This window comes from Lampris incognitus, chromosome 7 (genome assembly GCF_029633865.1).
Source record: "Lampris incognitus isolate fLamInc1 chromosome 7, fLamInc1.hap2, whole genome shotgun sequence".
NCBI classification, from domain to species: domain Eukaryota; kingdom Metazoa; phylum Chordata; class Actinopteri; order Lampriformes; family Lampridae; genus Lampris; species Lampris incognitus.
In genome coordinates, this window is record NC_079217.1 from 34,666,345 (window position 1) to 34,691,099 (window position 24,755).

The following is a 24,755-nucleotide window of genomic DNA, read 5'->3' on the forward strand; positions in this document are numbered from 1 at the left end:
ATGGTGAAGTTTCACAACTCGGACCTATGGATAGCCTGGATGGTGGTCTTCTTCATGGAGGGTAAGTTTGTCTGATCACCCGGAAACTTCTGCGCACATTTACAACTCTGCGCAAAAGCCCCCCCCACGCCCCCCATTGCGTTGTCAGAACCATAAACACAGACTGATACAGACTAAATCATATATTTTGATACTTGTTCGGTGCTGGGTGAAAATGACACCATATTGTAGAATGTGTTCACTCGGAAGCGTCCCATCAGTCACTTCATTTAATGTAGGAAAGAATAATTAACATAAATTCCAGTTCCCTCATATTAATGCAAAAGACCAAAAAAACAAAAAAAACAAAAAAAAACAAAAAAAAAACGGGGGGGGGGGCAAAACAGATGTATCTGGAATTAAAATCTTGCCGTGGACGCAACCTCTCCTCCGAGCGCGCATGGCGCGGCTATTTGATCCCCCTGCCTTAATATGTTTGGATCCGCTGACAAATCCCCGGCATTTCCACAGAAACTAAAGCAGCGATTTACGATATACTTAACTCCCAATAGCCCACGTCTTTTTATATGCCGAGAGTATTTTCCTTTTCATGTATTCCAACGTTGCTACGTTAAGCGCGTCAAACCCCCCCCCCCAAATATAAAGGGGATCCGGTGTGCGCGACGTGGAGGTTTTGGTCTGCGGACTCGGAGTTGGGACACCAGGCTCCGGCAGCGGAGCATTCGGGTGTTTGGAAATAGAAACGGAGCAGACGGTGCGGGGATGCACCGGTAATCCGAGCGATTAGAGAGGAGCATGGCGCATATGACCAGCAGAGACCTTCACTGCAACGTTGCCGTCTGCAGTGTACAGGACCACGACCCTCGTTTAAGGAAAGGAACTGAGGACAAACACATTAGAATAATGTATGCATTGCATTGCATTGCGCAGGTACTTAGGATCACATTATAAAGACTGCAAGTGGACTCTGTTAGGGCTGGTGCTTCACACAGTTGCGGGATTAAAACTCTCTTCAGCTTCATTTGCCTTCCAGTTTCTTTCATATCTGTTTTGTCTTTCCTTCTATTGAGAGGGTAGCTGGGCTGTATTGGGTCTTTTTTTTTCTACAATGAGGATCTTATTATTCCAATCACAGGAAATGGGATCCCTTGTCTGAGCGGGCCCTTTGACCTACTATGGCTCCGAATACGCTATGCTTTATTGTATACTTAAACTTTAATTTAGATGGATCGCCAAATAGTGGATATTTCAGGCTTAAAAATATCCCACGGTAGTGACTGTGTGAACTTAATTTGTTCCCGAGGTAGCTACTGCTTGGTTTCATTTAATGCACTTTAGTTGGATTTTCTGAGTACTTTAGTTTTTCAGGGCAGGTAGATCAGCCTCGTAGTCAAAACCACCCCAAGTCAGGGGGCGTCTGGGTAGCATAGCGGTCTATTCCATTACCTAGCAACATGGGGATCTCCGATTCAAATCCCCGTGTTACCTCCAGCTTGGTCGGGCGTCCCTACAGACACAATTGGCCGTGTCTGCGGTTGGGAAGCCAGATGTGGGTATGTGTCCTGGTCACTGCACTAGCGCCTCCTCTGGTCGGCCGAGGTGCCTGTTCGGTGGGGGGGGGGGACTGGGGGGAATCGCGTGATCCTCCCACACGCTATGTCCCCTTGATGAAACTCTTCACCATCAGGTGAAAAGAAGCGGCTGGCGACTCCACATGTCGGACGTATATGGCAGTCTGCAGCCCTCCCTGGATCAGCGGAGGGGGTGGAACAGAGACCAGGATGGCTCGGAAGAGTGGGGTAATTGGACATGTACAATTTGGGAGAAAAAGGGGAGGGGGACTAAAAAAAAACAAACCCCAAGTCTAGACCAAGACCAAGTCCAAGTAAAGTCCGAGTCCAAAGCTTATCCAAGTCAAGTCCAACAATTTAAGGTGAAAGTCCAAATCAAGACCAGTGGGGCCAAAACATTTGTAAAGAGTAATACCAGAATGTTACAAGTCCAGTCAAACACCATGACTGTAACTGTAGTCACAGTTACAGTCATGGTATAAGTCAAAATTTCACTACATTGTAATATTTATTCAGGCTTTTTTCCCTCTGCCAAGGAAGAAATGAAATCTGTTCAGATTCCAATTTTCCAATGTTTCAGAAGCATAAATTGATGATATTAAAAAAGAAACAAATTAGGTAAGGTTGCACTTTAACTAATCCCCTCAGGGGAAGCTGGATATTTAAAATAAAAAGGCAAGCAAAAGTGTTGTACTTGACTGCTGTTGAAAAATTTGCGCAAATCTGCTCTGTCCAAGTCAAAGTCAGGTCCGAGTCATTTTCGTGTGAAATCGGAGACAAGACCCAAGAGCTTCAGAATGTGGACTCGAGACCAAGTCCTTACTGATGTATGACTGCTCTAGGTCTAACGACCCACTCGATCCCGCCCCCCGGCTACACCCATGGATAATACGATGAATGGAATAGTGAAAGAATGAACAAATCTCCAGGAGTTCAATATGTTTTTTCTCCTGTTGAGATCGAAGCATTCCCACTGAACCATCCTGGCATGTCAATTACGGTCTCCGGCAGAGCAGTCTGCGAGATTGAATTTGGCCATGATTGTCAAGGTGTTTCATGTGACTGCCAGGTTTATTTAGCCTGGCTTACTCCTCTGCTGGTTCCTATAGGGTGTCTTGTCACCTGTGCTCAGGGTCACACACCATTCTACTTTCTTAATCAGTGTGGCACCTTATCTCTCTAAATGATTCCAAGATGGGCCCAAATGAAAACATTCAATTGCTCTATTTTCTTTGTTCTCCCTCTTCTGAAGGTAGAGAGGAATACCTGCACCTCCAACCAAGACCTTCTACTTACAAACACGCTAAGCTACTGCAGAGAATCAAAGTTAACGAAACATGTGAATCTAAATAAAATTCAAAAAAGAGGTTATACTTTGAGCACAAGCAAGTTGATGAAAAACACATCTGCCCTTTTCTTCACAAATCCTTTAAGATCAGGCAGTGTGTATGGCCAGCATTATTCTCAAGCCATTGTAGTTGATTTTTTTTCTCTCTGCCTAAATCTTCATGGACCATTACCAGTATTTCTATAAATAAATGCTGGTTCTGCAAAGTGTGTTATTGATTGTTGCTACTTGTTTGGACTGTATACGTTTGACCTCTTCCTGCATGTCAGTCATTATAACTGATATTGATCTGATCAGGTTGTTATTTTGGTATCCTCTAGACCATCTATTGAGGGATTATAGAATCAGGTCTGCTAATTGACCCTCATAATTTCTACTTCACTTCCTATGCCTTGGCTAACTGGTCATCTTGTGCAATACTAACTATCAAGCATACACTGTCTTATGTGTGTGAGTGTACCTGTAATGCCAGCCCCAATGCAGCCACAGACTTTGTGCTTGAATGAATCATAGCTGGTAGGTGTCAGTGTTGGGAGAGATTGTGGAAAGCCCCCTCCTGACTTTCAGCATTAGTTTGAGGACATGCCGTGCCCTGTTTCAGCCTTCCAACTCTTCCTAGTCCCACATTAAATTTGCATCCCTCCCTCTCAATTAGCAATGGCCGTCATATAGCTGCACAGGAGAGGAGAGCTGGGTTATTCAAATGCGAAGCATAGGAAAGAAAAAGTGCTCAAGGAAAGTTTCCAAGAATTAGAAAGAACGTTCCAGAAGTTAGAAGGATAAGTGATAGAGGCTCCATACTAATGAACAAATTGGTTCAGCTTTTGTCACAATGACCCTCCAGCAGTACCAACACAGAGCTGCTCTGTCCATGCCCTGATTTAGCGATTTACCCAGAACACTCCCTGGGGCACAACAGGGACCAATCCGAGGCTTGGATCAATTCAGCAAATTAAATTCAACCGGAGATGCTGGCCCTGAAGTTTTGGACCAGTTTGGTTATGCATAACAGATACTATAGAACATTTGAATTTGAGTTCGGATGTTCTGATGTTTTAGCCTCAAAGCGCACTTTTCCACTGTACCCTATGGGTTGAACGACTGATCCTGTTAGGATGAGTGATACATGTATGTAAAGAAGACAACGAAAGACCTCTCTGAGACTCATTGAAATTCTGGATGTTTATCTCATTTAGAGCTGAATTAAGGCCAGTCCTCTCCCTACTATATCTGTGGGCTACTTAACCTTTGAGGCCTTGGCAAAACTCCAAGTCTGATATTTCATAGCGTGCCTGTTCCATTTGTGATTCACATTCCCTCATTTGCACAGTTTGCCTTTTTGAACCCATCTCTCAAAAAAGACATCCACCAAACTTGGGCAGTGTTCACAGTGCAGCGAACATCACCATTTATCTCTGTCACCTGCCACGAGCCGCTTTGTTTTTTGTTTACTGTCAACCATTTTTATTCAACTTTTCATGTAGCTAAAGATAATAGGAGAACGGACAGAGAGCATAGCGGCACAAGTGTTTGTACTGTCCCCGGAAAACCGAGGAGAACATGGTGGAGAGGTGAGGGGAAGTTTCACAGCTCAATGAGCCCTTTAACGTCCCCGCTGCAGCGATCGCAGCTGATCTTTCAAAGCAAACTTTTTTAGATTTAAAACGCTGAGGGCATTCGACCATTGATGAAAGAAAGAATGTGACCCTCGATTTGAAAAATCCCAATAATGTAGAATACATTCAAAAAAGCAGATTCTCATCTGAGGTTGGTTTTATCTGGTAAATTGATGCGTAAGAAGCATATCTCCCCCCCTCCCCCCCTTTCCGCCCGCTGCTAAAAAGGAGCAGCTGGAACGAGTGTGTTGGACAGATGGAACTTTCCACCTCGATTATTTTTCACACTAAAAATAGTCTCTAAAAAAAATTAAAAGACCTCTGGGACCGTTTTCAAAGTGCATGAGTGTGTGCGTGTGTCTGTCGTGTGTGTTTAAGCTACAGAGATGGACAGAAGTTCAGATGACGGCGTCCTCGGATGATGGCGGTGACTGCCATCCTGCTGATGTGCATGAATAAATGATGGGTAGATATTTGGAGGAGAGAAAGGGAGGAAGGGGAGAGTGGGGATGACGGTGGAGGGGGGCGGGGCGGGGGCGTAGGTGGGTAAAGCAGTTGTTTGGTCCCTTAGTCTCTTAAGGACACACTAAACTCAGCCCCAACGTGTCTGCTCCAGTGCACGGCGGTAGGCCCAACATCTGGGGCCAACATCTGATCTGGTCAGTTCACAAGTGTTCATGGGTTTGAGGTTTCTGGGTATTTGAGGTTTGAGCATGTTGCACCAATAATCTGAGCACCAAACGAATCATGAGTGATTCATGGGCCACAGGAGCGAGGTTGGCTGAATACAAATCGTGCTGACGCTGATGCGATCTTCCTCAGACAGTTGAATTACTGATGAAGTGTGTCTGAACGATAACCTTTAATGTGCTCTGTGTAATTCTTTTTTCATCCTGACATCTGTTGTTCAATGATTTCAATCATAAATCAGAGCAAGACAAACAAATTTAGCGGATGCACAGCACTTTTGCAGAAATCAGGTGTTTCTGAACGCCCTCATAAGAGATCTGCTGTGATCACTGCTTGGTTCTCTGAGTCCAGTCTTAAGAAGTGGGGGCATCAAACAACAAGTAACCTCACCTGGCCCAAATCCCATGTTTAGGAGTACAGACATCTGGGGATTGGGATGCCATTGGTCATTTCACTTTATTTCAGTCAGTAGCATTTAGCAACTTGTACGTGTTCTAGTTATATTACGCTTCAGGAAAGCTGAAATATTACATTTAGTACCTCCAATTAATAAAACTTCGAGAGTCTTTCAATCATTTTGTGATGCAAACCCATTGAAATTTTACAGTGCTGTAATCTGCAACCTCGTTTTCTCCTTAGTGCTTTTGAACCATCTGATCTTGGCATAGAGCTCTTCACAGAAATAGTAACAATATGAATGCATTGCAGAAAATGCATCACATTCACTGCATTAGACAGTAAACGATCATTAATTTAGAGACATGAAAAGCAGTGCCACCTCACTATTATGAATGTGTGGTGGACACGTATTGGGGATAGAATTCACCCCAGGAACTAAGGGTTAAGTCCGGGTTGCCATGGCAGGTTAACGCAGGGTTAAGTTATGGTTGTTCAGCCAGTTTTCTGGTTATTCTTGCCGCCTCCGCTCAGTCGGGCTGTGGTTTTGTTGTCTCTGATTTACCGTGATTAAAGAAAGTTGCCTACACGGCTAAAGTGTGAACCTACGGTCTTCTCCGTTCCTTCGGCTCTACACTGGTGACCCCGACGTCGGTTTTCGGATAAGTTTTCTGAAACCACACACATTATGGCTACGAACGCCGTTGCAATTAAACTGCCGGAGTTTTGGGAGTCTTCCGCGGCTACATGGTTCGCGCAGGCTGAGGCACAGTTCGCGCTCAGACATAACAGCAGACGAGACCAGGTACTACTACGTAGTGGCAGCGCTGGGGGGCGCTACGGCTTCCAGGATAAGCGGTTTCATAACCAACCCACCGGCCGATGGTAAATACGCCGCACTTAAAAATATCCTCCTTGAAACTTTTGAACTGTCAACAACGGAGAGAGCACGTCGCCTCTTCGCAATTCAGGGCTTGGGAGATGGCAAACCATCGGAGCTAATGAGCAGGATGTTAAATCTACTGGGTCAAGAAAAGCCATGTTTCCTGTTTATGGAGCTGTTTCTGCGCAACATGCCGCCCCACGTCCAGACTGCGCTCGCTAACTCCACCATCACTGATCCCCGTGAGCTGGCAAAGGAGGCTGACCGATTCTTCGTCGCTACACAACGTTCCTCCCATGCCGGGGTGCTGGCTCTTACCTTCACTGGCCCCCCGCCCACATCATGGGCGTGGCCCGACGGTGGCGCCACAGCGTCAGACCGCTACAAGCCCTCTGGACTCTGTATGTACCACGCTCGATTTGGTGCGAAAGCTAAACGGTGCCGTTCCCCCTGCAACTACAGGCCGACGGGAAACGAGAGGGCCAACACTCAGTAGGGGCCATGAGTGTTGGCGATACGAGCAGGCTACTCTTCATCCTCGACACCATCTCCGGTCGGCAATTTCTCTGTGACACGGGCGCACAGAGAAGCGTGCTCCCTGCTACTGACGTCGACATCATGGGCGGGGAGCGGGGCCCCCAGTTGGCGACGGCTGACGGCAGCCCTATCCACACCTACGGCGTGCGGTCTGTAGAACTGTGTTTTGGTGGACAACGTTTCACGTGGGAGTTCGTCATGGCCAATGTAACGCTTCCCCTCCTCGGAGCTGATTTTTTGTGCGCTTACGGTTTGCTAGTGGACATTCAGAACAGCCGTCTGGTCGACGCCTTAACCTTCTCCTCCTTCGCATGTACGTGGGGGGAAGCGGCCTATGCAGGTCTAGCCAACTCTCTCTCAGAGGCAGACAAGTTCAACCGCCTCCTCGCTGAGTTCCCTGACCTCACCCAGCCTACCTTCTCTGCACCCACCGCTAAGCATGGGGTGGAGCATCACATTGCTACGAAGGGGCCCCCGGTCTACGCCAGAGCCAGGCGTCTCGACCCCGCCAAATTCGCCATTGCCAAGTCTGAGTTCGAGCACCTGGAACGCATAGGGATCATCCGCCGCTCTGACAGCCCGTGGGCATCCCCACTCCACATCGTCGCTAAGCCTGATGGAGGTTGGCGCCCATGCGGGGACTACCGCCGACTAAATGACGCCACCACGCCCGACCGCTATCCTGTCCCGCATATCCAGGACTTTTCTGCAAACCTGTCTGGCAAACGCGTCTTCTCAAAAGTCGACCTGGTCCGTGGTTATCATCAAGTTCCCGTGCACCCCTCGGACATCCCCAAGACAGCGGTGACTACCCCATTCGGCCTATTTGAATTCCTACGAATGCCATTTGGACTCAAAAACGCAGCCCAGTCCTTTCAGCGGCTGATGGATTCAGTGCTCCGTGGCCTTCCTTTCATCTTCGTCTATTTGGACGACATACTCATCGCCAGCACCTCCGAGGAAGAACACCTGTCCCATCTTCACGCCCTCTTCACACGCCTCAGCCAGCATGGGCTGATCGTCAACCTGGCGAAGTGCCGGTTCGGGCTGACGGCCATTGATTTCCTCGGGCACCGCATCACTGGGGACGGGGCGGTCCCCCTGCCCTCAAAGGTGGAAGCGGTGGCGGCCTTTCCGCGCCCCCAAACAGCTCGTGCGCTCAGGGAGTTCATCGGGATGGTGACATTCTACCACCGCTTCATTCCCCGAGCCGCCTTTATCATCCGGCCACTGTACGAGGCGCTGAAAGGCAAGTCCCCCAACCAGGTGGTCGACTGGACAGCAGAGCGGGACCGTGCGTTCACCGAGACTAAAGCTGCGCTCTCCCAGGCTACCCTGCTAGCGCATCCTTCACCTACAGCGCCTATTTCCATAACCACGGATGCATCAGACTATGCTGTTGGTGCGGTTCACGAGCAGTGGGTGGGGGGGGGCTTGGCAGCCTTTGGCCTTTTTCAGTCGCCAGCTTACACCCCGAGAGCGTAAGTATAGTACTTTTGACAGGGAACTCCTCGGTCTCTGGCTCGCCGTCCGGCATTTCCGGTTCCTGCTAGAGGGCCGCGAGTTTACTGCGTACGTGGACCACAAACCCCTCACGTTTGCCATGTCCTAGACGGCCGAGCCATGGTCCGCTCGCCAGCAGCGACAACTCTCCTACATTTCGGAATTCACTACCGACATCCAGCACGTCGCTGGTAAGTCTAACCAGGTAGCTGACTGCCTCTCTAGGGCAGTGATTGGAGCAGTCCACCTAGGCCTGGACTATGCACAGATGGCCGCTGACCAGGCCACGGACCCGAGCATCCTCCGTCTCCGGACCTCCGACATGGGGCTCCGCCTGCAGGACGTTCCTTTCAGCGACACAGGTGTCACCCTCCTGTGTGACGTCTGCACAGGACAGCCCAGGCCCATCGTCCCGGACAGCTGGAGATGCCCCGTGTTTGAAGCTGTGCACGGCCTCTCTCATCCAGGCAGTAAGCCATCTGTGCGCCTGACCTCTGCTAAGTTTGTGTGGGAGGGACTTAAGAGAGACGTGAAAGTGTGGGCCGACTCGTGTGTTGCCTGTCAGCGGGCTAAGATACATCGCCACATTAAGGCGCCCCTGGAATGCTTCGCAGTGCCGGAGAGACAATTTGACCATGTCCACGTCAACCTGGTTGGTCCCCTACCCCCCTCCCATGGGTTCACCTACCTCTTCACTGTGGTGGACAGGACTATGCGCTGGCCTGAAGCTGTTCCCCTGGCATCCACGATGTCTGCTGATGTGGCCCGGGCTTTTATTGGGTCGTGGGTCTCACGTTTCGGTACGCCTTCCGACCTTTCATCTGACCGCGGGCCACAGTTTACCTCAGAGCTATGGAACGCTGTGGGTGAGGCTCTGGGCGTCAAGCTTCACCACACTACCGCCTACCACCCTCAGGCGAACGGCCTATGTGAGCGCTTCCACCGGTCCATGAAGGCTGCGCTTCGGGCTACTCTCAAGGACTGCAACTGGGTCGACAAGCTCCCATGGGTCATGCTGGGCCTGCGGACCGCCCCGAAGGAAGACCTACAAGCCTCCTCTGCGGGGCTGGTGTACGGCACGCTGCTGCGAGTCCCAGGCGATTTCATGCCTAATACAACGCGTTCCTGGTCAGCTGTGGACCAACGAGCCTCCTTGCTGGACGGGGTCAGAGCTTTCACACCCGTCCCTACCGCCCAACACGGCGCTCCGGTGTCCCAGGTGCCCCCAGGTCTGCAGTCAGCGGACTACGTGTTCATCCGTCATGACGCACACCGCCCCCCTCTGCAACCCCCTTATGACGGCCCCTTCCGCGTCCTAGAACGGGGAACTAAGCACCTGGTGGTGGATTTTGGGGGCACAGCCGAGCATGTTTCAGTGGACCGAGATAAACCCGCACACCTGGACTTGACGTAGCCGTTGGAGTTAGCCCAACCTCCTCGTCGCGGTCGTCCCCCGGCTCCGCCTCCTCCCCCCGTGGAGGCCCGCGCTGCCTCTTCTGCTCCTCAGGCCGACCTCCACAGGCCCGCGTCAATGCCTCCAAGAGACACTCCGGACCCTGTTACCCGGAGCCGCCGCGGACGGCCTGTCGTCCCCCCGCACCTGCCTGACTTCGATTACTAGGGCGAATTCTGGGGGGGCTCATGTGGTGGACACGTATTGGGGATAGAATTCACCCCAGGAACTAAGGGTTAAGTCAGGGTTGCCCTGGCAGGTTAACGCAGGGTTAAGTTATGGTTGTTCAGCCAGTTTTCTGGTTATTCTCGCCGCCTCCGCTCAGTCGAGCTGTGGTTTTGTTGTCTCTCTGATTTACCGTTGATTAAAGAAAGTTGCCTACACGGCTAAAGTGTGAACCTACGGTCTTCTCCGTTCCTTTGGCTCTACAAATGAATATAAAAAGGGGACGTCTATACATCTGCAGAAGTGGTTCAGCACATATGTGTTGTGGATGCTGGGGTATCAGAAAGGGGGTGAAATAAAAATCCATGGTGGGATTGCATAACATTTTAGTTTACACTCAAATTAAGTTACTTTTGGTATATGATGTTCTTGTTGTATTTTTCTCCTAATTTTATAAGTAAGGGGTGTAATATTTGTGATAGTGTTACGCCGTTTTGAAGACAATTTATTCATGTCGGTGTTAATCTGTTTGTGTGTGTGTGTGTGTGTGGTAGGAGGGAATCCTCTGTGTCTGTGTTTTGCCCAGATGGTATGCATCACAGTAATCTGAATTTTTGTTAGCTGAATACGGGGCTCATGTGTTTGCCGTCATCCAAGGTTTATTTGGACCTGAGCTGAGGATCAGGAGTCCTGCGTCCTCCTACCTGTTTCTCGTAGGCACATGGCTTTGCTCAAATGTATAATATTTTTTACTCATGGTTTTCCATTTTTGTTAGTGAAATGAAGGCCATTATTTACAACTGACTTGACCATACAAATCTTAGGTAAAGTCGAAGACAGGAATGCACTTTTTAAAATTGTTAATACTCTACAGACTCTGTTCTCTTGATTGCAAACATTTCCAATGTAAGCAAACAGTTTACATTGATAAAATGTCTGCCTCATGTTTACCTCTTGCATACTTGAATACTTTGTTATTATTGGTCTTTAAATGCATGAAAAGCAACACAGAACAGTAATAGGTAGATAAATAGATTGATAAATAAACAAGTTAAATTCGACAACAGCAGGAAAGCATCATCACTAGCAACAATAATGACAGTTGCACATAGACAGTGGAGGTGAATGGATGGCAGAGGTTAATGTGCTTTCCTAGATGAACTGATAGAAAGTGGTGTAATGGCCTTTTATGTCCTGGTGTCTGGGTGGGTCAGTGCTCTGACAGAAGGGGGTTGTGCAGCAAACGGAGGGAGTGAGAGACGTCGCTGATGGCGTGCTGTTCTTCTCTGACTGGCTGGTGGTTGAGGACGGTGTGGACGTCCAGGAAGTTGGCTCTGCATGCTTCAGCTGATGTGTCGACAGCCGCTGTCGTTGTGTCTGTGCTGTTGCATGTGACCGGAGATGTACCGGGGGACGAAATCCAAAGGTTGTTGTACTTTCAATGAGTGCTCTGTAAAATTTAAAAAGGGGTTGTCTGCTGACACGGAATACCCCCAGTTTTCAGAGTAGTCGTTGTGGATCTTTTCTTTTTATTGCCTGTGTGTTTCTATTCTCAGTCCGTGAGCTCGCTCACTCAGTTTGTGTTTGAAAAAAAAGCGTTACGATCCAATGGAAAAACAACACCCCCACCCCTAAAAAAAAAAACATTAAAAAAGCCATTAGTGTGATGGCAGTGGCAGTGTTTCAGAAGCAAACTGAGGTTTTAAACAAACAAAAAAAAAGAAAGAAAGAAAGAGTATGTACTCACATTCAATACATATAAACTGTCAGCTCACACTCTTCCACAACATCTAATTTAAATCGACCTTTGCAGCAACTTAAATGCCTGTCCCCTGTATGCCGTCTAATCCAACCTTAAATCCATGTTTTATGTCGGGTGATCAGGGTTTACAGTGATGGGAGTCACTATTAAAGGATTTTACATATAAATTGCTTTCAGCGAAAATCAGCAAGGTTTAGAACTTGCACTGAAAGCCACACTTTATTTTAGAGCTTCCTCACAAGTTGGACAAAAATACTAACCCCCCCAATGCCCCCCCCCAACCGTGTGTTAGGTGCTACCTCCCAGACTCTCGGACCTGTAACAAGCCTCATGCTGCACTACATCTCCTGTGGTTGTGATATATTGCGACTCTCCACCAGCATCTGGCGGACGGTCATTAGGCTCCATGTCTCGTATCACAGAGAATGGTGGCTGTGTTCATCAGTGTAAGCCTGGTTAAGCTCAAATCAATGGCCAAGGAAATGTGGCAGTGTATTTGTTAATCCCACAAGTGTGTTTATAGACTATACCCTGTGTTGTGTGTGTTCAGTGTTTTGCCGTATTCCCATGGCAAATAAATCAGTCCATATCCCAAAGGACCTGGGTTTCCCTGTACTGTAATGTCCTCGTCACTGTAATCCACCAATCAAAGCCCAGTACAGGGTCCGTCTACTGGCTATCTACTGCCAGGAGAGGGGGGTCCACCCTCTCCTAACAATACACAACATGGCATGTTGTAGTGTGAAATGTAATGAAATCCTTCTTTTGCAGGCCTAGGAAAGGGATGAGAATTTAGCCAAACTTGGTCTCAGGTCAAATGTTCCTGAAAACTGAATGTGCAAGCAAGAGCGATCTGGCCATTAAAGATGCTTTTCCAGCTGTACTGCTCGGGCTACAGTGGCCTTACATCACTAATTTGAAATTGATTGTCAATCGATCCACACAAGAACTAAATGACCTTAGAGCACTTGATGAACTGAACTGCTGAGCAGTGCGGTGTCATGTGGATGGAGAGGTTACATCCACCGACCCCACATGCTGAGGGTGTGTGACCGCCTGCACTGACTGTAATATTACCCAAAACAGTCTGTTTAATTAATCAGTGTATATGAAATCATGAGCTCGTTATCCTGACCAGATAACTTTCCAAGCTCCAAAACTAAGCCATGAATAATGTTATATTTCAGGAGACAGTAATTTAGAAAATTGCACATCGTTGCACACAATGTGTTGGCTCTGTAATAGTGGCCTCTGCTTCCTGAAGCTCGGCTGAAAGCGTCTCCAACAGAAATAACTTCTCCCCTTTGATATTTATAAGCGTCTGAGTTTTTTGAGGACTCTGGCATGACAAGATATCGATGCGATGGAGAGCTCGCTGGCATTCAACTTGTAGAAACGGGACTACTGGTATTCAGGTGTTCTGAACGGTGTGACTTTCCTTCACGTCTGGGAACCGTCCAGCCATGTTTGTGAGTCTTACGCCTTTGACACTGGTTTGTCAGTTAACAACAAGACAGCAGTCACCATGTGTTGACCCCCCCCCCATAGTAATAGATGTTAGTTATGTTAATTTTGCTGTATGGCTTAGTTCAGAATGGCGTGGAGAGAGAGGTGCAGAAAGGGGAACAAAGGGAAAGGGTAACAGATTCTCCTGCATTAAATATGCTGCAGGCTTTTCACAGCCATAGGTAATTCATAAACTGGATGTTGGGGTAAAATATAGCTGTTTTCTTTGTCTCTCCCCATCTCCTTGCCCTCTGCATGACATGTCAAAGGTGATAGCCAAGGAATGATTTTGATGATTTGTTGTTTATTTTTTACATTTACACTGAATGCAGAATACTTCATATCGTGATGAAATGACATTTCAGTCACTTTGAAATATGAGTTAATTTGGCAATTCGTGCTCAATCCAGGTGATCTGTTGTGTTTCGTTAAACATAATGCCAAAAACTAGGTCAGATGATAGATCTCTGATGATGAAAAAATGTTCATTGAAAAGTTCTGTTTTTTTGTATTCTCCAAACTGTTGGTTTTAGCTAACACTATCACTTACAGAGCAAGGAGACAAGTCTCACATAGCTACACACATGGCTCTGGCTGGAAGTGTTAGGCTGAGACCGCACATACACAATCCATCACTCTGTGTGTGTGTGTGTGTATGTGTGTGTGTGTGTGTGTGTGTGTGTGTGTGTGTGTGTGTCTGGTTAAGCAGATGAAAAGATGAGCTCTCTCCACAGGAACAGAGGCTCGCTCTGGATGTGACACACTTCATCTCACCGTAAACGTGTGTTAACCACTGCTCTGGTGGAAGCACTTACACTGGTGTTCCTTTGCTTCCTTATGGGTTCCTTATGGCGCGAACGAGCGCATACTCCCCCCCCCACCTCCCCTCTCTCTGTACTCCCACACGTGCAGTAGATGCTCAAATGGCTTCACAGGGATGAAGCTGAGAGTGAAAAGTGGCTGTAGCCAGTCTCTGCTTGTTCTGCTCCTGTGTAGGGAGCAAATGACCATGTCAAATCTGATGCATGACAACAGCGAGGCAGACTGGTGCATAAAGGCACATAGCGATACATAGTGACACAGATAGATAGATAGATAGAGAGAGAGGAAGATCCCACTTGTGCCTTGTTATAGCTTAACCATTGTCACTTTGATACTTGTAGAATAGGACAGAGAAGATGGGGTGAGCACAGGTGGGAATTTGATAAGCTTTGCAAACATACATATCGATTCGAACACACACACACACACACACACACACACACACACACACACACACACACACACACACACACACACACACACACACACACACACACAGTGGTCACTTGGGGTCGAGTATGACCGTACCCCCTCTGAGTCCTCAGGTGGGTTTAGGAGCTGATCCTGGAGCAACATAATGGGAGGACGCCTGTGCGTGACAGCTTTTTACGTGGAGAGGCTGTTGCACCTGCAGCCACCACATGGTGCTTGGCAGAGGGTGGCCAGAGTCCAATGGCATGGAGAACCAAGACGATTGGCGACCGACCACCATCTGTTGCAGCCTTCATCTGCCTTTGTGACCTGGAGACATCTTCCACCAGTTCCACCGTTAAGGTCTTTGTTGGATCACGCTTCGTCTGGAACCTCCCCCTTGACCTATCCGCCTTGGGTGACCCTACCAGGAGCCAAGCTCCGCACGGCATTGTTCTTGGGATCATTGGTATATGCAAGATTTCATATATTATCAGTATTTCATATATTACCAGTATTTCATATATTATCAGTACACACAAGCTTCTCCACCACGGCAAGGTGGCAATCCATGAGACACACCCACACACACACACACACACACACACACACACACACACACACACACACACACACACACACACACACACACACACACACACTTGCCAGTGGGATCAGGGATCTTGCCATAATTTTTACACCAATATTTGTATTTGGAATGCCTTACCTTTACTCTAACCCCACCCCCACCCCCAACCCATAATTCAGCCAAAACTAGGTTATTGACTGGCAGAGGCATCATCGGGGATTGCAGGGAGCAAAGAAATAGGGGTTTAGCACTTCTATAGAATGGAGGGACATTTTACTGCATTTTGGGGATGCTTGCAGAGGAAGCTTAGTTTATCTCTATGTCTTGAGTTTTATAACCCTTTAATCTTGTTAGCATCTCAAATCATTTTCAAAAAACTTGTGGGCATCAATGAGAAAAGGGACAATCTTTTCTCTCCTCAATGAAAACAAAACCAAAAACAAACAAACAAAACAAAACAAATGAGCAAATAAATGTGCTGTTGGCAGATTTGCAGAGCTGGCCAATAGTAGCAATATACAGGATAAGGGCATGGATATCATAGGCTGTCATATGTCACCATGCCCCTTCAACCCTTAATCCGTGCTTCTGCTCTTATCTGACAGCCTGGAAACTGGTGGTGGAGGTGGGGGAAACACCGTCCATTATGCCCGAGACCGCTTTGTGTTTACAACACACTCTTTGTTCAGAACCACTCGGCCTCTAACAGCTTGACCAGAGCATGAGACGTGGAATTCACCATCACACGCAGAAATATGCATGCACACACACATACATACACATACATACATACCCCACACCGCCACCAGCACCACCAGCACCACCACACTGAGATTCCCCATTCCCCACCATGCCACCAACATTTAATTGTTTAGATTTAGGTACTGCTTACACACGTGTGTGTGTGTGTGTGTGTGTGTGTGGGGGGGTCGTCTCAGTCTGCTATTTCCCAACAGAAATCCTTCTAAGCAGATTCCTGTTACTAAAAGGGCTTTAAACTCATACAACGCAATAATGGGTTGGCCATTTGTGCATGTGTGTCTTTATACGAGGCAGGATTGGGAAGACAGTCATAGCAAAGAGATAATATTGACCCACTGTATATGGAACCCTATAGAATTAGAAGGTTGAGCGGCAGTCGCTTACTTCGTTCCAGCACATAGCCGTTGTTCTAGCTAGTAACATGGTTATCAGGGGTGTGCCTAGACCAAAGCGCAACACTTGAGAGAGCAGAAATTATGGTTTCCAACAATCTTTATCTCTCCGCCAGGCGGCAGCCTGCAGGGGATTATGTTTATTTGGTCGCGCGTGTGTGTCCGCGGCTAATCTCGCAAACTACTGGACCTGCCAGCCTAAAACATTTTGTGCATGTATGACTATGAAGAAGAACCTCTAGTGGTTGCGGTGATTCAAAACCTTTGACAAACGTTTGTTCTCGCTATCGCCGCCCCCTCTCCTCATTCACACTCCAGCTCGCTTGACCCACGCTGCTTTCCGTCACTGCCCGCTCTGATTCAACCGTGCGCTTGCGCAACTCGCATCTGCGGTTGCGTCAGCTCGGGCAGCGACAACGGCAAAACCAAAACGTTATGTATTCGGGTATGAGTCTTGGAAGTAAACGAGAAGTCGATAATATTTCGCAAACCAGCAAATCATCCACTGCTGATCTCAGCACAGGAGAACTGGAGGAACACTGGATGAACCAAAAAATAATTCGCTTTATTCACCTCGTCGCCACATGGATGTGCCCTAGTCTCCAATGTTAAAACTCGGCTATAAAAACAATCCCAAGCGATGGATTAATCGGTCACAGTTGGAAATAATCTCAGTAGCTACAATAAATCATTTCTCCACGACTAAGCTATTTTTTCTTACCGTTGTTTTATGAATGAAAGGCAATGAGCAGAGCAGCCATTTGATTTCATTCATTTTATATCATGAAAACCACGACGGTTAAACACGTTTGAAGTCTTCTGACAGCTGTTTTATTGCTTTAGATGAAAGTCAATTAACAGCGCAGCCATTCGCCTTCATCCATTTTCGTGCAATTCGACGGTTAAAGAGCCATGAAATCAAAATAGATATTTAGTTTATAGTTTTTTTTATTATCACACATGTCTTGCACTGATTGTCACCTACATATACGCCAGTATCTGGCCAAACAATGGCAAAAAAAGTAATTTCGTTGGTATTCTTAATGGTATTTAAGTTTGTCATTTCCTGGAGAATGTTTATAACTGATCCTGCACTCAGGGTGGTATACTAATAACTTCCACTGAAACACGTTCTCGAACGTTTATGTCCCTCCCTCCTCCTGCCAGTTACCGACCGGCGCACAGGACCTATGATGTAGCTAACTGTATTTTTGGTTGTGCTAATTCCTGCAACTCCCCGGTGGGTCGCCTCAATTGGGGAGATCTGCAAGAAGGGCCTGGCATGCTTCCAGAGTCGCCCCTGCACACAGCCGTACCCAGTCTCCTCTGCCGGCCCACCAAACCGCACAGTGTCGGACCACGTCTCGCGGGGCCCCCATCCGTCTGCGGCACATTCAGCGCTAATGGCTACTGTAAATGTCTGGCGGCCCGTCCAGGGTGTCTCCCCGCCTGCCGCCCAATGACTGCTGGGATAGGCTCCAGCTTCCCCGCCATCCTGAGAGCAGGATAAGCGGATTGGATAATGGATGGAATGGAACTGTCAATCAATATCCGCGCTAGGCCCCTTCCTAGCTTCCCGTTTTTACAGGAAACACATAAAGATGCGGAATCAGATAGTACTCTGCTAGCCCTTTCATGGGGTCTTTAAACACAATTGAAATCTTTTAATAATGGCTTTGAAATTATGATAGCCTGATCTCTGTCATCTCATGTCAGACTTGGTCGCTTTCATGCAAGGGTCCACCTAGGAGGCTGCGCATCCACAGACTGACAGGCAAACCGTTTTGATGAGGTACATTTTTTCTTAGCTTGAACGCTGCATATTAAACCCCCCCCCCTCATATTTCCCATTCAATCGACTTAGGCGCTGCGTTAAAGTCGTATAATAGCAGGAAAGACACTTTTTTTCTGTCCATGTGTGCGTGTCTTTCCCTTCTCCTAGTCGGTGAAAAAAGTGTTTCTCACCAAGATCAAACACTGGAGAAGGGGAGATACGGAGAAGGGGCGATACATACGCCTGGCGGAGATCTGCACTGCACTACGTGCACTCCTCTAGTTGTCCATGAATCACCAATGGCACTGGGATTTATTGGATTTTAAGAAAAAAAAATCCTTTACCGCAGTACAATTACTGTTCTGCCAGTTTCAAAGAATGTCTATGAATGTAATATTTCATTTGTGGAGCTCGGTTTGCAGAGAGGCAGCCCTCCGGAATAAGTCTATTCTGGAGGGCTGGCCTGGTCAGGGCCAGCACTGTGAAACGATGAGACCACTTGTTTTCTCTCCATCATGGTTACTGTGTATTGATTTTACATTTGCATCTGAAATTGTAATTTAACATGGCGAGTTCCAGCCTATGTGAATTTGATTATGTTCACATTTAGAGTTGTGGGAGAGAAGTTCCATTTTCAGCACTGGACCTTGCTATTTGGCAGCTACTTAACCTGATATTGAATTCATGCACAAACGCCGAGTCATTGAATGTTTACCCCGGAGCTATATTCACGTACGTTAGCCAGGCAGTTTGAAAACTTTAAAAGCAGATCTACACCCTGTCATTTTGGTAACCACATAGAATAGATACGATTTTGTGGCTTCAGCTCATCAAAAACATGGTGCCTCTTTCATAGGATATATTGACAAGAAACAGGTCAGTGTTCTATTTTTACTCATGAAGAGAAACAAAGTGTGCACACATCCAGAAAAAAATATTTAGGTGCAAGACAAAAATTGCAAAACATAGAACAAAGAGGCGAGGTCTGCACCACCCGATCTGACTGTTATCAGTTTACTGAATAGGTGTTATCATCACACATCTGTCACAAATATATGGGCTAGTAAGAGCCTACTAAACCTACTAGTAGGTTCAGGAGGCTGTTATCACTTATTTATTTCAGTGAACCAATGTTTGAGGAGCCCAGTAGGTGCAGAAGGCTTGTTATCAGGCAATCCAGTCACCAGAATAAAATGTTGACATTTTATGTTTCTGCAAACCATGGATATGTTAAAATCTCGACATTTCTGAACCAACATATTGTAACGTGCATGGATAAGAAGACACGCTGGCCGCTGGCTCGCGGGTCTGACCCTTTAGTCGAGCGGTTAGCGATGCCTCCTGCGGTGCGGGCGATGCGGGTTCGCTTCCCGGCCGCGGCAGTTCCGGTGGTTGCGCTGTCCCCCGAATTCGTTACATTGGTGTCAGAAGTGGAATGGAGCGACCGTAAGGCCATCGGAAGCGTAGGCGCCCTGAGGCGTGAAGGAGCTGATATGCTTAAGCGCGGGGACGCGCTTCCCGAAGGAGGGGGGTAGTGGTGTCAGAAGTGGGATGTAGCGACCGTAAGGCCATCGGAAGCGTAGGCGCCCTGAGGCGTGGAGGAGCTGATATGCTTAAGCGGGGGGACGCACTTCCCGAAGGAGGGGGGGTAGTGTAACGTGCATGGATAAAAAGACACGCTGGCCGCTGGCTCGCGGGTCTGACCCCTTAGTCGAGCGGTTAGCGATGCCTCCTGTGCGGGCGCTACGGGTTCGCTTCCCGGCCGCGGCAGTCCCTGTGGTTGCGTTGTCCCCTGAATTCGCTACAATATGTTGCCAAGTAAAATTAGTATTGGGAGCCTATCAGTGTGCAGACCTCACTTCTTTGTTCTATTTTTACCCCTGGACACAAATCATAAACACAATGTAGTTTTTTTTTTTGAAATGTCATTCGGCACATCAGCCCATGTTTCCGCCTTAAACAATCCGCTATATTCTCCCTCATGATTTCCTCAAGTAGACAATGAAAGTTCTTTGCTCGATGTAAAAAGAACCTGGAGACATGGAAAGCCATTAGATTTATATCAGTACCTTCAAATTAGTTCAGCTGACTGTGTGTGGTCAGATGGGTGACATGTAGACTGTGTGTAACGGAAGTCTGTGGATGCCAGAATATGGTACTGGGATTTTCTCAGCCAAATAGATCATCATGAAGTGATCCCTGATCCTTGTTCTGCACCTCTACCGTAAGGCAATGTGTTAATATGGGACAATGTGTAAACTATTGACCCACAGCCCAAATCATGTGCTAATACAGGCTTTACCACAGATTATGTCTGTCAGTTTGCCAGTGACTGTGTGCTGGTTTATAGATTATAGATAGCTTTGGCTTTATTTGATCGGTTCGGTGACACACTTGCAAAAATCTCGCATTGACACACACTCTCCCACACACAAACATTACTGAGTGGGGCACTCACAAGAGCACACATTCAATCATCTGACACACACAGTCATAAAGCTAGACATCTAGCTAGCTAACTGGATACATAGATACACTGGCAGATGGCTGAGCTATGCGCTGGTCTAATGTGGCATTGATGGAGAAACAAGGCAAGCCTTTTCTCATTGTATGTTGCTTATCTGAACTAATTCCGCTTGCTATAGAGCTCTTTATCCAGTGCTCTCAAAACATGTGCCAGCAGTCATGTGAATCACTTCTGTCTTCATCCATTTTTTTTTCTTTTTTGCATTACGCTGTCCTCTGATTTCACCATGTTTCTTTACTCCTACTCTCTCTTTGCTTTCTTTTTTATTGGTTTTTTTCCCATTTTTTTATGATTTGCACATGTAAACTATTGTCTCACATGTTGATATTAAAACCCAGAGAAGGAGATGATTAAATCCTTCAATCCTCAAAGGTCAGAGCTGGTAGAGCCTGTCCCATGCATACAGTGTTCTTTCTGTTCTGACAGACAGAAGAGAGGATCGGTTTGCATTATGTCGCACAACCACAGAAGTACAGAGGGGAAAAGTACTGTGGTATACAGTCAATGATGGTGCTGGTACCCTAAATCAATCTGAGGGAGATAAAGACCAGGTAGAACAGATAGTGACTAATGTAGTTGTTCATCGCTGAACAGTAGGTGATGCAAAAACGAAGCCGTATCCAATCCACAGCCATAGCCAATATCTACAGTCTATCCATTCTGTTTCTTGAATCCATAAACCTGAATGGGCAATAGTGTGCATCAGTCACCAACAAGCTCTCTCTTTCAAGCAAGATTGCCAACAATACGTTTCTTTGTTATAAGTGGACAGTTGCTCATAGCATAACGCCATGCATAAAAAACTATGTGTCTGTAATTATGAACAGTCTACTTGCCACTCACTACCACCCCTGTGTACCATTACTACCTTGTCGGTAGCTAACCCCACAGCCACTGTACTGTGTAATGGTCTGCAAGATATCTTAGGCCAATGCACAAAATCATAAAAGTAATCTGTAAAAATCTGAAGGTTTTTCAGGTAACCGGTTTACTGAATACTTGAATAAGAGTGATTTTGTTACATTTATTCAGTTAAAGCTGCATAAGAGAATTTCCACCCATTGGGGGTAGATGAAGCGACACACTGTTTTAGTTGACTGCGATTTCCAAAATTCTGTTTCATGTCGCTTGAATGATGTAAGAAACCGGTTGTTTATCATGGCTTCTAACACTGTAACTTCTTATATTTTTCATTTGAGTATAACCAACAAACTCAAAGTACCAGTTTCAATTTAAATAGTGTAAATATAACATACACATTAGATAATTGCTTGCCTGTAAATACATAAAATCCATCACCTCCTGTGTGCCAGTAATATCGCGGAAAAGCATGGGATGTGCTCAGTAATAAAGTTTTGTTTTTTTAATTTCATCGGGGCTTGGGAGGATATTTTCAAAACTAATAGCAATTAAAATGTAATATTTCCATATTAAAACATTTCTTCATGCAGCTTTAAATAGTAGATGATGTATTTTGTGTAAGGACAGAGAAGAGACTTTTGACAAGATGCCAGAAAAGAGTGGCTTTAGTCGAAACCTTAACAGATGAAAGCATGCATGACTTCTTTAGATTAGGATAAAACTGGCCTCCCTTTGGAAACTGATGTCATTGCAGGAAGGAAGGCTGTACTAATTTATTTGCCTGTACATCAAAGCTTACGACAGCATCAAACACTACTTTGAGATTTCTGGCAGCTGGCTAGTTCATTATCAAGAAGATCAAAAGTTTTGGGGTTGCAAAATTATACTTTTTTCCCCCTTAAGTTGAAAACCTGTGCCACCCATAATTTTATGTCACTGCGTAGCTCTGTCATTCAAGTTGCTGGGTTTTAGAGATAGGTATATTTGCGTGACTTTGGCATATTAATAGAAAGAAATTGTGGCCAAGTTGAAGGACTTAATGGACACTTTGAAGGACACTTTGAAAAGTAAAACTGAACCTTGAAAAAATCTGCCAATAATCGGTAGAAAGATCAGTGACCTATTGTGGTGGAGAAAGTTCTATGTAAGTGGTAATGAGCTGAGCCAGTTTAGTGCTATGTCCTTGGTGCTAAACCGCAATTTGAAACGGCCACTCCTTGAAAGCCTGCAACATTCTGGGGTCTCTCAATGTGGTGGCAGACAGGCTGTCAAGAGGGGGCCCACTCCAGGAAGAATAGAGCATCTCCCTGGATATAGCCAAATAGATCTGGCGACAGTTTGGGTGACTGGTGGCTGACCTGTTTGCGAACAAGTAGAAAGCCAAGTCCCCCCTGTGGTTCTCTCTGAGAGTGACTGATGCTCTCCCATTGGAGGTGGAAGCGTTAGCCCACCCACTGTGGCCTCCTGGCCTGCTCTACATGTTTCCACCCCTACAGCTGATGATACAGCTGCTTCACTGGGTTCGGACGCAACACCTATTGGTGATAGTCATGTGATAGCCATGGTGCCAGAGAGCCTGGGCGCCAGGTGGTTCCCAGACCTAGTTCAGCTAACGATGGCGGGTCTGTGGTGACATGGGCCTCCTGGATGTGGTTGTCGTGACTATTCAGAATGCGCATGCCCCTTCTACCTCCAGGGCTTATGCTGTGTGCTGGCAGGTTTTTGTGGACTGGTGCGAGGCCAGGGACCTCAACCCACACTCCTGCCCTTTGCAGGATTTTCTGCAGTTCCTACAGGACCTGTTTGATGGTGGCTGCACTGCTTCCACTTTGGGAGTGTTTGCAGCAGTGATTATAGCGGGCCATGATGGTTTTGGGAGCTTCATTGTCAGTAGCCATCTCTTGGTTAAATGCTTCCTGATGGGGGACCTCAGGCTGAGGCCCCCTACTCGATGCTTTTTTCCTCAGTGGGGCTTCCAGATTGTTTTGGATGGCTTGACTGGTTCAACTTGGAGCGTTTGTCTGTCAATATTTCAATTCTCTTGGCTCTTACTTCGGCTAAGAGATTGGGGGATTTGTGTGCCTTGTCTGTACATACCTCCTGCATGTCTGTCAGTGACAAGAAGGGGTTGGTAGAACTGCTCCCCAACCCGTCCTTCCAGCGGAAGGTCATTTCCTCCTCATTCAGGTCAAGGTTCATCCATCTGAGAGCATACTTTCCTCCTCCTCACGCTGACAGAGAGGAGGAACATCTCAAAACCCTGTCTGGTGCAGGCATTTTGTTGTTATGTGGAGCACTCGGCAACTTTCAGGAATTTTAGCTGGCTGTTTGTCTGCCATGGTGGTCGTACTCAGGGTACCCCTCTGTCTGCACAGCGGCTTGCTCACTGGATTTGTAATGCAATCCACAAGAGTTATGATGCAATGGGCTTCCCGCCCCAGTGAGCCTCAGGGTGTATGCTACTAGGGGCATTGCATCCTCTATGGTACTTTTCAGGGGGAGTGTCAGTGGAGGACATCTGCTTGGCAGCTTCCTGGTCCTCTACTTTGACCTTTGTGCAGAATATGACTGCTGACCCGGTGTCCCAGTCTGTGCTTGGTGCATGGTTCATTTGGTCCAGCCTTTGGCTGATTGTTGCAGTATGGTACAAAACCCTCTGGGGGGGGGGGGGGATTCTCGACCGATGGACTGCTACTGCGTAGGTTGCTGTTTTGGCAGGTGTCCGGCAGGCGCCAGTCCAGGCCCAGCTGGGAGTACACTCATCCCTAATAGCCCTCGCCTTAGGTATGAACCAATAGTGAAGCCCATTAGAGGGGGAGCACGTACGACATAGAAATAGTAGTTACCCTGGATGTAACTCCAGCTCTATGAGAATGTACTTAGCCCTCTAACCACAAGCCCAGCTATCCCCAGTCTTTGTTACTGAGTTTCAAAGGGAGACAAGCAGTGGAGATGCAGGGTTTTTTTTTTTAGGGGGTGGGGCGCTGTGAGGTGCTGACCACCTAATTGAGTGGTGAGTGCAAAGATCTTTCTCAGGTGGGTAAACCAATAGCAAAGCCCGTTAGAGGGCTACACATGTACCCATAGAAGTGGTGTTACATCCAGGGTAACTACTTTTTAATTGGGATTTTTAGGCAGTGTCAGAAGGTGAATCACTGCATCTAACTAAAAATGGAAAAAATTTCTA

General features: G+C 47.0%; 1 protein-coding gene across 1 annotated transcript in view; it reads left to right on the top strand.

Moving 5' to 3' along the window:
• igsf11 (immunoglobulin superfamily member 11) overlaps positions 1 to 24,755 on the top strand; it is a 175,685-nt gene continuing 150,930 nt past the window's right edge. Inside the window, exon 1 of the mRNA XM_056284040.1 lies at positions 1 to 61. Within this exon, the coding sequence (XP_056140015.1) occupies positions 1 to 61 (61 nt within the window). The remainder of the gene's footprint in view (positions 62 to 24,755) is intronic.